Source organism: Myxocyprinus asiaticus, chromosome 40, assembly GCF_019703515.2.
Source record: "Myxocyprinus asiaticus isolate MX2 ecotype Aquarium Trade chromosome 40, UBuf_Myxa_2, whole genome shotgun sequence".
Lineage (NCBI taxonomy): Eukaryota > Metazoa > Chordata > Actinopteri > Cypriniformes > Catostomidae > Myxocyprinus > Myxocyprinus asiaticus.
In genome coordinates this window covers 39,877,067-39,889,322 of record NC_059383.1, presented here as the reverse complement: position 1 = coordinate 39,889,322, position 12,256 = coordinate 39,877,067, and the positions used below count along the sequence as shown (strand labels likewise).

Sequence of the window (12,256 nt, the reverse complement as noted above, 5' to 3'; positions counted from 1 at the left end):
ACAGGAAATGAAAGAGAAAAAGAAAATGGAATGGAAAGAAAAAGAAAGAAAAAGAAAAGAAAAGAGAAAAAGGAGAGAAAAGAGAGGAAAGAAAAGTAAAGAGGAAAGGAAATTAAAGGAAAGGAAAAAAGAAAAGAAAAGACAAATAGAAAAGAAGGAAATTAAAGAAATTGTAGAAAAGAAAAGGAAAATGATCTATCTATCTATCTATCTATCTATCTATCTATCTGTGTCTATCTGTCTGTCTGTCTGTCTATCTATCTATCTGTCTATGTGTCTATCTATCTATCTGTCTGTCTGTCTATCTATCTATCTGTCTGTCTATCTATCTATCGTCTGTCTGTCTGTCTGTCTATCTATCTATGTGTCTATTTGTCTGTCTGTCTATCTGTCTGTCTGTCTATCTATCTATCGTCTGTCTGTCTGTCTGTCTGTCTATCGTCTGTCTGTCTGTCTGTCTGTCTATCTATCTATGTATGTGTCTATCTGTCTGTCTGTCTGTCTGTCTGTCTATCTATCATCTGTCTGTCTGTCAGTCTATCTGTCAGTATGTCTATCTATCTATGTATGTGTCTATCTGTCTGTCTGTCTGTCTATCTATCTATGTGTCTGTCTGTCTGTCTGTCTATCTATCTATCTATCTATGTGTCTGTCTGTCTGTCTATCTGTCTGTCCATCCATCCATCCATCCATCCATCCATCCATCAATCTATGCATGTACACCGATCGGCCACAACATTAATAACACCTGCCTAATATTGTTTAGGTCCCCCTCGTGCCACCAAAACAGCGCCAACCCGCATCTCAGAATAGCATGGCACCAACAATCATGCCACGGTCCAAACCACTGAGATCACATTTTTCCCCATTCTGATGGTTGATGTGAACATTAACTGAAGCTCCTGAGCTGTATCTGCATGATTTTATGCACTGCACTGCTGCAACACGATTGGCTGATTAGATAATCGCATGGATGATTGTTGGTGCCAGACGGGCTGGTTTGAGTATTTCTGGGATTTTCACACACAACAGTCTCTAGAATTTACTCAGAATGGTGCCAAAAACAAAAAACATCCAGTGAGCAGCAGTTCTGTGAACGGAAACACTTTGTTGATGAGAGAGATCAACAGAGAATGACCAGACTGGTTTGAACTGACAAAGTCTACTGTAACTCAGATAACCACTCTGTACAACTGTGGCTATTCTGAGATGCGGGTTGGCGCTGTTTTGGCGGCATGAGGTGGACCTACACAATATTAGGGAGGTGGTTTTAATGTTGTCGGTGTGTATATATGTCTGTCTGTCTGAATAAACGTTATGAATATGGGTTATATATTTAAAAAAAATAAAAAATAAAAAATATTAAAAAGCACGCTTATATCAGTTGATGTGAATGTCTACTTTGAAACTGAATTACAAGTCTGAAAAAAAAAAAAAAATCAGGAATTAAATTTAAAGGGCACTCTAAATTCAATTCTGAATGGCACAAAACCCTGATAGTTCAGCTGTTGATTTTATGAGTGTTGATTTTCACAACACACTGTCATGCTCGAGTAATCTACTGAGTATCTACACAACTCCAGTGGTAAACTATTAGAAAGGGACTTTGAACCCACCTCACCATATTAAAGGTTCCCATGGAGACGGCTTTACTGATGTGGTGTGATGCAAGTTGTGCAGATCTAGTCTCTACTCCACTGAGATCTTCAAGAACTACATTCAGATAAACATACAGAGCTACATATTGTCTCTCTGCTGTTATCTAGAGCATGTTGTTTTCATAGTGAACATCCCATTATGGTGAATGAAAGAACAATTATGTTGCCTCTGTGCTATGCACATGTGAAGCTGGTGTATCCTTGACAACAGGTGGCAAAGGTTCTGGAACCGGATCTTCAGTTTGACCTTATCCTTCTCTGTTATTTACATGAACAAAGCATGTGTCACATGAGATGACAGGGAATACATCTTAGCTTGGCAAAATGAATTGCCCCCCAATAATCAAAACAAGTAAGGGGGGTATGGCAGAGGCCTCCTCTTTGGCACTGTACCAGCAGGTGCCTAGAAACAGCCCTGCCCCAATATTCACACCATGAGTAATGGAAACAAGTAAATGCATCACGCTGCAACACCCCCAAGCCAAATCTACACCCTTGGATAAACAGACTTATTTTTTCTATGTGGTGTTTTCATTTGGGTCAGCATGGTTGCCAGATTAGATTAGCAAATTGGATCAGCACAAAGAATTCATTGTTGTCCCACAAAGTTCATCTAAGTGGAGGAAACCCTGTAATTTAGGCTTTGCTCATCATGAATATTAATTACATGGCCTGTGCACTTTAAGTGATTGGCTGAAAAGCCAGTGATTATTGACAACATATTTACCATTGTCATTCTTATAAGGTCATTTTCATTTTATTTGACAGTTTTCTTCTACAGTGCATCCAGTTGAAGGCTTTGCTCATTAATATTAAGTACACTGCGTGATTAGACGCTCCAGAAAAGAACTTCAGTATATGATTAATATTCATGAGCGATGGCCAGCCAATGAACGCGCTACAACCTGTTGCATCTCATTGACGATCGGCGCTAGGACCCGGATGAGTGCGCGCCGCCGCTGTGCTGGAAACTGTTCGGTAGCCACAGAGCTCCATCCGAGAGCGCGCAGGAGACTCATGCACACTAAAAACAGAGGTATGCATCAGTGTTTTTACATGTATTTGCACATATTACCGCTCGAATGAGGCGAGTTTGAGGGGAATAAGCGCCTGGGGAATAGATGACGATGAGGATGATGAAGAGCGCGAGACACCTGTGATCAGATTCAGCATCAGTCAGTGATATGTGAGTAAAAGACAGTGAACTGAACATCAATGTTAACTAAACATGATGTTTTGTGTTGATCGGTGAGTTCGGTGTCGCGTGTGTGTGTGTGCGCGCGCGCGCGCGCGCGTATGTGTGTGTGTGTGTGTGTGTGTGAGTCATAATATTTGAGCCCACCCAGACACACTGCAGTACACTAACATCAACTTCACACTAATCATAGCAATAGTGCACATGACTGATACTCTCCATCAAATGTGTTTAAGTGTCGTTTTCCACTCATGTCTAATCATGTCTTTTACATCTTCATTTCATTTACAAAAAGTACCATACAGCAGCACTATGGGACTATCCAGGGGCGTAGATTCCAGGGGGGATGGGGAAGTACAAGCCCCCCATTATTTATACTGTGATCAATGGAAACATGTAAATAATCATGCTGCAACCCCCCAATGTTCAAGAAAAATCTACACCCTTGGGACTATCATGGTTTTTAGGCACACTCATAGGAATACCATAGTGTTTGGACATAAACATGGTATTATTTCTATGCTTTTGGACAAGTTTCACTGTAATGCCACAATTTTGGTCATGTATTGTATCATGGTAATAACTATGGTATTTGGACATGATCTTTCAAATCCCTTTGAGTACCTTTAAATACCATGATGGCACACGATGATTGCCACCTTGGCCCTGGAAAATCCTTGGACACCTGATTAATGACCGAAAAACATATTTCTGACCATCTTACAAGAAATAAAACACACTATTTATGATTGTTTACTCCTTGTTTAATATGTAAATTATCGCACACATAGTAAATAACTTCAATACACTATATCTGTGGTCAGTTCAGTTTGATTGAAATTTTTTATGAAAATTAAATGCGTAAATCTTTCTCTGAGTGAATGTTTATGTACATTTATTAAAAAAATGTTTTAGCCTTATTTTTAAGAAATGCATATAAATTTCATAACAAAATTCTATCAAAATGAATTGTTAAGTTTTTTACAAAATTAATCTAATAAAACTTAAAATATTGTTATTTTATTTTATTAAAGATTTTTCAATTTAATTTGATGGAATTTTATTAAATTTAAATGCGTTTCTTAAAAGTAGGCTAATATATATATATATAGATATAGATAGATATATATATAGATATATATATTTTTTAATTAATTTATTTATTTAAAAAAAATTTTAATGAATAAATGTACATAAACATTCACTCAGAAAATATTTTGAAGATTTACAGTATGCATTTCAAGATTGATGCGTTTCAGTTTCATAATTTCCATCAAACTGAATTGAGTAATCTTTTTTTTATTTTTTTATTTTTTATTTGGAATGCCCAATGCGCTCTAAGTCCTCGTGGTGGCGTAGTGATTCGCCTCAATCCGGGTGGCGGAGGACAAATCTCAGTTGCCTCCGTGTCTGAGACCATCAATCCGCGCATCTTATCATGTGACTTGTTGAGCGCGTTACCGCGGAGACATAGTGTGTGTGGAGGCTTCACGCTATTCTCCGCGGCATCCACGCTCAACTCACCACGCGCCCCACCGAGAGCAAGAACCACATTATAGCGACCACAAGGAGGTTACCCCATGTGACTCTACCCTCCCTAGCAACCGGGCCAATTTGGTTGCTTAGGAGACCTGGCTGGAGTCACTCAGCACACCCTGGATTCGAACTCGCGACTCCAGGAGTGATAGTCAGCGTCAATACTCGCTGAGCTACCCAGGCCCCCGAATTGAGTAATTTTTAACAAAATGAAGCAGAGATCTTAGATATGCACATTGGACAAAGGTGTCTTCAGTTGTTCCTGCAAGACCGAGTAGCCTGACAGGAAACACTCGGGGCACCTTTTCCACATTGCATTAAAATATTCAAATTCTGGGACATTTTGCGTCCCGGAATGAAATGTAATTGTTCCAGGATGGATGGGCAAAAACCGGGACGATCCTGGAAAATCGTGGACGGGTGGCAACTCACCATTGTCAGTTTTACTGAATCCTCCCTTATTCATATTATTAAAAATAATTCATGTTCATTCAAGTTGTATTAATTCAACTCATTTTAACTTGTGGAACCACTGTCCACGATTAAATCAAGTTCAGCCAAAGAGTTATTTTTTTGAGTGTACATGCAAATGTTAATAATTCAGAATCATGGCATCAGTGTCAGAAATTACCTTTACATTAAGGGGCAATAATTGCCCCCTGGATTAGATTTTCAGGGGCATTTTTTAATCCTTAAGAGGGCATATTTCTTCTACCTTTTAAACGTTAACTGTGTCTCATTTGTCAAATACGTCAATTTAATCAATTCTTTAATACAAGTTCTCAAGATTGAGAATTGATTACCTCTAACCCTAAGAATTACATCAACATCAATTAATATTGATGGCATAACATGTGTAACTACTATAATAGAATGGTAAGATTTATATTACATTACAAATAGAAAACAGAAGAATTCATTAAGAGAGTTTTTTTGCCACCACATTTTGAATTTTGCTGCCGTTTTTGCCCCGAGCCCCCTACATTTCTGACTCTGTATGGCATATACAGTATTTCTGTCTGTAAGTATATTCTCATGAAAGCTGTCAAGAAAATGTCCTGGTCCTATTTTACTCCAAAATAAGACGAATAAGAGATTATATTTTGCAGAAAGAAAATTAAGCCTATTTTAAGGGCCATTCATATTTTTTACATTGTGACATAATTGTTTTTATTATAAATTTACCCCCCAATTCTCATTACTGCAATGTGAAAAAACAATATATGTTGATTCAATTGTAGTTATAAATCAAGGTAATAATCCCTTGGTACTGCCTTTCATTCATTGTTCCACAGTAAAAGAAAATTTTAATTGGGGGTAAATATGTGCTTAAGTGTCCTGAAAAACCTCAATGATCCTAAAATTGCAAAATGTAATTTCGTATTTTATTTTAATTAATTGATTTTTGGGTTAAATATGACCAGGACATTTTCTGGACAGGTTTTCTGAGAATCACCCATATACAGATGGTATTACCTTCTGATACCATCACTGTACCACCACAATAGTTTTATTACATTTTAAATTGTTTTTATCCCCTTTTCTCCCCAATTTGGAATGCCCAATTCCCACTACTTAGTAGGTCCTCTTGGTGGCGCGTGTTCTCACCTCAATCCGGGTGGTGGAGGACAAGTCTCAGTTGCCTCCGCTTCTGAGACCGTCAATCCGCGCATCTTATCATGTGACTCGTTGTGCATGACACCGCGGAGACTCACAGCATGTGGAGGCTCATGCTACTCTCCACGATCCACACACAACTTACCACACGCCCCATTGAGAGCGAGAACCACATTATAGCGATCACGAGGAGGTTACCCCATGTGACTCTACCCTCCCTAGCAACCGGGCCAATTTGGTTGCTTAGGAGACCTGGCTTGAGTCACTCGGCACACCCGTTAAAAATTACTAAAAGGTTGTACGTTCAAACCCAGCAAGGATGGATGTAATGTTGTCAAAAGTACTGGTACTTCGGTACCAAGTCGATATTAAAATAAATAAGATGTAACGAAACCAGTGTTTCTACACTACCAGTAGTACCGAGAACCGACTCTATCTGGTACCAGCGCACAATATGACTGACACACGACTGCTTTAAAATACTCATTTTGAACGCATGCTCTGTTACTCCTTGCACTGAAATGGACAATTAAAATTAAAATCGTGTCATGTCTTAGTATGATTTATTAAACTGCTTAAGGCTGCAATCTTAGCGTGGATGAGCTGCGTACTTTACAGTGCATCCGGAAAGTATTCACAGCGCTTCACTTTTTCCACATTTTGTTATGTTACAGCCTTATTCCAAAATGGATTAAATTCATTATTTTCCTCAAAATTCTACAAACAATACCCCATAATGACGACGTGAAAGAAGTTTGTTTGAAATCTTTGCAGATTTATTAAAAATAAAAAAACGAAAAAAAAATCACATGTACATAAGTATTCACAGCCTTTGCCATGACACTCAAAATTGAGCTCAGGTGCATCCTGTTTCCACTGATCATCCTTGAGATGTTTCTACAACTTGATTGGAGTCCACCTGTGGTCAATTCAGTTGATTGGACATGATTTGGAAAGGCACACACCTGTCTATATAAGGTCCCACAGTTAACAGTGCATGTCAGAGCACAAACCAAGCCATGAAGTCCAAGGAATTGTCTGTAGACCTCCGAGACAGGATTGACAGATCTGGGGAAGGGTACAGAAAAATGTCTGCAGCATTGAAGGTCCCAATGAGCACAGTGGCCTCCATCATCCATAAATGGAAGAAGTTTGGAACCACCAGGACTCTTCCTAGAGCTGGCCGCCCGGCCAAACTGAGCGATCGGGGGAGAAGGGCCTTAGTCAGGGAGGTGACCAAGAACCCGATGGTCACTCTGACAGAGCTCCAGCGTTTCTCTGTGGAGAGAGGAGAACCTTCCAGAAGAACAACCATCTCTGCAGCACTCCACCAATCAGGCCTGTATGGTAGAGTGGCCAGACAGAAGCCACTCCTCAGTAAAAGGCACACGACAGCCCACCTGGAGTTTGCCAAAAGGCACCTGAAGGACTCTCAGGCCATGAGAAACAAAGATTGAACTCTTTGGCCTGAATGGCAAGCGTCATGTCTGGAGGAAACCAGGCACCGCTCATCACCTGGCCAATACCATCCCTACAGTGAAGCATGGTGGTGGCAGCATCATGCTGTGGGGATGTTTTTCAGCGGCAGGAACTGGGAGACTAGTCAGGATTGAGGGAAAGATGAATGCAGCAATGTACAGAGACATCCTTGATGAAAACCTGCTCCAGAGCGCTCTGGACCTCAGACTGGGGTGAAGGTTCATCTTCCAACAGGACAACGACCCTAAGCACACAGCCAAGATAACAAAGGAGTGGCTCCGGGACAACTCTGTGAATGTCCTTGAGTGGCCCAGCCAGAGCCCAGACTTGAACCCGATTGAACATCTCTGGAGAGATCTGAAAATGGCTGTGCACCGACGCTCCCCATCCAACCCGATGGAGCTTGAGAGGTCCTGCAAAGAAGAATGGGAGAAACTGCCCAAAAATAGGTGTGCCAAGCTTGTAGCATCATACTCAAAAAAACTTGAGGCTGTAATTGGTGCCAAAGGTGCTTCAACAAATTATTGAGCAAAGGCTGTGAATACTTATGTACATGTGATTTTTTTAAATTTTTTTTTATTTTTAATAAATTTGCAAAGATTTCAAACAAACTTCTTTCACGTTGTCTTTATGGGGTATTGTTTGTAGAATTTTGAGGAAAATAATGAATTTAATCCATTTTGGAATAAGGCTGTAACATAACAAAATGTGGAAAAAGTGAAGCGCTGTGAATACTTTCCGGATGCACTGTAAATTAATGTATAAATCCGATTGCTCAAACACTGGAAACTCCACAGACATTGAGAATCATTCATGTTGTATGAGATGACAAAGCAGAGCACTAATCCACTGTGAACCACGCAGCACATGTAAACGATATATTTATATAATTAATACACAGCATTTGCACTTTAATCTCAACTCAACTTTATTTATATTGCGTTCAAAACAACATAGTTGACCAAAGTGCTTCACAGTAATACAATTTAAAACAAAACATTTAAAAATGACCACATACACAAACACTAGTAATCTAAAATACAAACACTTCAAAACTGTGTCCTACATTTCATTTGTCAGACTCAAAGGACAGTGCAAAGAGATTTCAGACGTGACTTGAAAGTCTGTGTCGCAAATTTATCCGGAAAGTGAAGCTTCAGCTAAAAAATACACATCATAATAAAAGCACGTTTCGAAATATAATCTAGTGCCCTGAAATTGAAGAAATTGTGATGGAAAGATATTACAAATGTACAGTAAAATGTAATATTCACTGCAATGATAATACATAATAATAATTAGTCAATGCATCACAAGCAAGAATGCTGTTGAATAAAAGTTGGGCAAAAAATTGCAATGACATGTTGAAAAGTTCTATTTTCATTTATTAAAAGTTTTAAGAATGAATTGATTAGACTCCATTTTGATGATGAAATGAAATTAAACCAGGGATGTGATTTTTCCGTATTTCCTGACCTTGGTGGGGTGACCCGAGTAAATTGCGTAAATCCAATTTTATTGCGCGATCTAACTGGATCCTTGGCGCATTCAACCTTCTATGTCGCGGTTATTGAGAATGCGCAGAATGGGTGTTGCCACTAGGATGTTGTGGGTAGTTGCCATAGCGTTGATCAGGTGCTCAAAGTGGATTTTAGTGCGTTGCTATGTGGTTGCTAGGGTGTTCTGGGTTGTTGCTTACTGGCCCAACACTTATACTAACACAAGTACACTTATACAGTGTATTTCAGGGTACCAGAATGTTTCTTCAGGCAGGTTTGTTCAGTTTCATCCCCCCACACACGGTGCAATGAGTCAAGCAGCGTGTGAAAATGTTTCAAACCAGAAAAATTATATTTTCTTCACAGAGAACTTCCCCATGTGTTGATGCTTGTATATGACTAACAAACCCCTAATTGAGCATTTGGCACTGTTGCTATTGATCATCTGAAGGGTGTATAATAGACATGACACAAGTGCCAAACACTTATTGATTTCAATAAGAGCTGTGGAAAAATAAAAGCTCAACAGATCTTCCTCTGTTCTGCTGGATTCACACGAACATGACTCTGTTATTGATAACCTGATAAAACAAGCGGTGCACTGCAATCACTCTTAAAGACAAAAGGAAATGGACTTATCGAAGGGTGAAGACTCTTATCAAGAACATAATCTTTAACTGATCTATCAGTGTTTTCTGTAAATCTCATTAGAGAACCAGTTTGTTGCATTTTAGGAAAAATAAGTGCCGTTTGTTCTTGTAAAGGTCACTGCAACTCTAAAACAAATACCAATTTACTTAGTTTTTAGCACATTGCTTTTCTAAGTAAAGTTTAATGGTATTAAATTAAGCAAGATGTATTTAATTTCTTGACATCACATTGATTAAAGTGATTAAATTTAACTTAAACATATCAGTTAATGCAGTAATGTTTACTTGCAAATCTGATGTTCTTTGTAATTAAATAAACTTCAGTGTTTCCCACAGGATTTTGTGAGACTGTGGTGGGTGGACCTCAGACCCTCTAGGGGGGTCCGTGGGCATGGTCCCCTGGAAGACAACTTTGTATATTTAAGTTAAATGCATCAATCTGGTGCACTTTTAGAGCAAAATTAAGAGGTTAGACCAATGAAGAACTTAGTACTCTTGTAAACAATTTTGTGCTTTAGTAGTAATTTAATCATAAACACTTTGGCTGTATAGTTATGTATGGTGATGACACGGCAAAAAAGTCACACCCACAAAGCATGGTAAATGAGATGGAGTTTAACACAATTCAAAAACTGAACTGAAACTTCTCTGACTTACTGCCCCTTTCTCTGCTGTCAAAATCACCTGCTGTTCCTCCATCAGGGGAGGCTGTCTCCCTTGCTGCCCCTATGGGACGTACCTGCCCTGCTGCCCCTATGGGACGTACCTGCCCTGCTGCCCCTATGGGACGTACCTGCCCTGCTGCCCCTATGGGACATACCTGCCCAGCTGCCCCTATGGGACATATCTGCATTGCTGCCCCTCTCTAAATGTCTGTCCCTCTATGAGGCTGTCTCCCCTGCTGCCCCTATGGGACAGTGCCGACATGTTTGCGTGATGTAACACACACCTGCATCTCGACGAATTGGTAGTTGAAAATTTCTGCACGAGTTTCCAAGTCCGACATAAAGTGTCATTCCGTTTCACTTTCCCAAGTTGAAAGGTGGAAATTCCGACTCTCCGAGTTGAATGGAACGTTTCATGAATCATCACAGCAACAACAATACGGAGTATCGTGGCTTTCCCCATAGGAGCGAACACTTGAGGAGACACACACACACCAGGCGTGTGGCAGTGGATTCAACGTGCTGCGAGAGTTTCAAACAGCTAGACAGAGCGCAGCTAAATGGAACAAAATGTAGCGTCTTCAAAACTGAACTTCAACTGAACATACATACAGTGCATCCGGAAAGTATTCACAGCGCTTCACTTTTTCCACATTTTGTTATGTTACAGCCTTATTCCAAAATGGATTAAATTCATTATTTTCCTCAAAATTCTACAAACAATACCCCATAAAGACAACGTGAAAGAAGTTTGTTTGAAATTTTTGCAAATTTATTAAAAATTAAAAATTAAAAAAAATCACATGTACATAAGTATTCACAGCCTTTGCTCAATAATTTGTTGAAGCACCTTTGGCACCAATTACAGCCTCAAGTCTTTTTGAGTATGATGCTACAAGCTTGGCACACCTATTTTTGGGCAGTTTCTCCCATTCTTCTTTGCAGGACCTCTCAAGCTCCATCAGGTTGGATGGGGAGCGTCGGTGCACAGCCATTTTCAGATCTCTCCAGAGATGTTCAATCGGGTTCAAGTCTGGGCTCTGGCTGGGCCACTCAAGGACATTCACAGAGTTGTCCCAGAGCCACTCCTTTGTTATCTTGGCTGTGTGCTTAGGGTCGTTGTCCTGTTGGAAGATGAACCTTCACCCCAGTCTGAGGTCCACAGCGCTCTGGAGCAGGTTTTCATCAAGGATGTCTCTGTACATTGCTGCATTCATCTTTCCCTCAATCCTGACTAGTCTCCCAGTTCCTGCCGCTGCAAAACATCCCCACAGCATGATGCTGCCACCACCATGCTTCACTGTAGGGATGGTATTGGCCAGGTGATGAGCGGTGCCTGGTTTTCTCCAGACATGATGCTTGCCATTCAGGCCAAAGAGTTCAATCTTTGTTTTTCATGGTCTGAGAGTCCTTCAGGTGCCTTTTGGCAAACTCCAGGTGGGCTGTCGTGTGCCTTTTACTGAGGAGTGGCTTCCGTCTGGCCACTCTACCATACAGGCCTGATTGGTGGAGTGCTGCAGAGATGGTTGTTCTTCTGGAAGGTTCTCCTCTCTCCACAGAGAAACGCTGGAGCTCTGTCAGAGTGACCATCGGGTTCTTGGTCACCTCCCTGACTAAGGCCCTTCTCCCCCGATCGCTCAGTTTGGCCGGGCGGCCAGCTCTAGGAAGAGTCCTGGTGGTTCCAAACTTCTTCCATTTATGGATGATGGAGGCCACTGTGGTCATTGGGACCTTCAGTGCTGCAGAAATTTTTCTGTACCCTTCCCCAGATCTGTGCCTCGATACAATCCTGTCTCGGAGGTCTACAGACAATTCCTTGGACTTCATGGCTTGGTTTGTGCTCTGACATGCACTGTTAACTGTGGGACCTTATATAGACAGGTGTGTGCCTTTCCAAATCATGTCCAATCAACTGAATTGACCACAGGTGGACTCCAATCAAGTTGTAGAAACATCT

The 12,256-nt window shown here is 40.4% G+C and overlaps 1 protein-coding gene and 1 long non-coding RNA gene across 4 annotated transcripts in view; one reads left to right on the top strand and one right to left on the bottom strand.

The window, feature by feature from the left end:
* LOC127430884 (uncharacterized) overlaps positions 1–12,256 on the bottom strand; it is a 134,127-nt gene that overhangs the window by 83,316 nt on the left and 38,555 nt on the right. The gene's annotated exons all lie outside the window — the stretch shown is intronic.
* The window catches only part of rab27b (RAB27B, member RAS oncogene family), a 71,526-nt gene continuing 61,859 nt past the window's right edge, over positions 2,590–12,256 (top strand). For 2 of the 3 annotated variants that reach the window (XM_051681008.1, XM_051681009.1), the window contains exon 1: positions 2,631–2,844. In XM_051681008.1, the coding sequence (XP_051536968.1) occupies positions 2,843–2,844 (2 nt within the window). In that variant the 5' untranslated portion in view covers positions 2,631–2,842. Of the gene's footprint in view, positions 2,845–12,256 lie in introns of all 3 variants that reach the window. The other variant, XM_051681012.1, reaches the window with a different exon arrangement.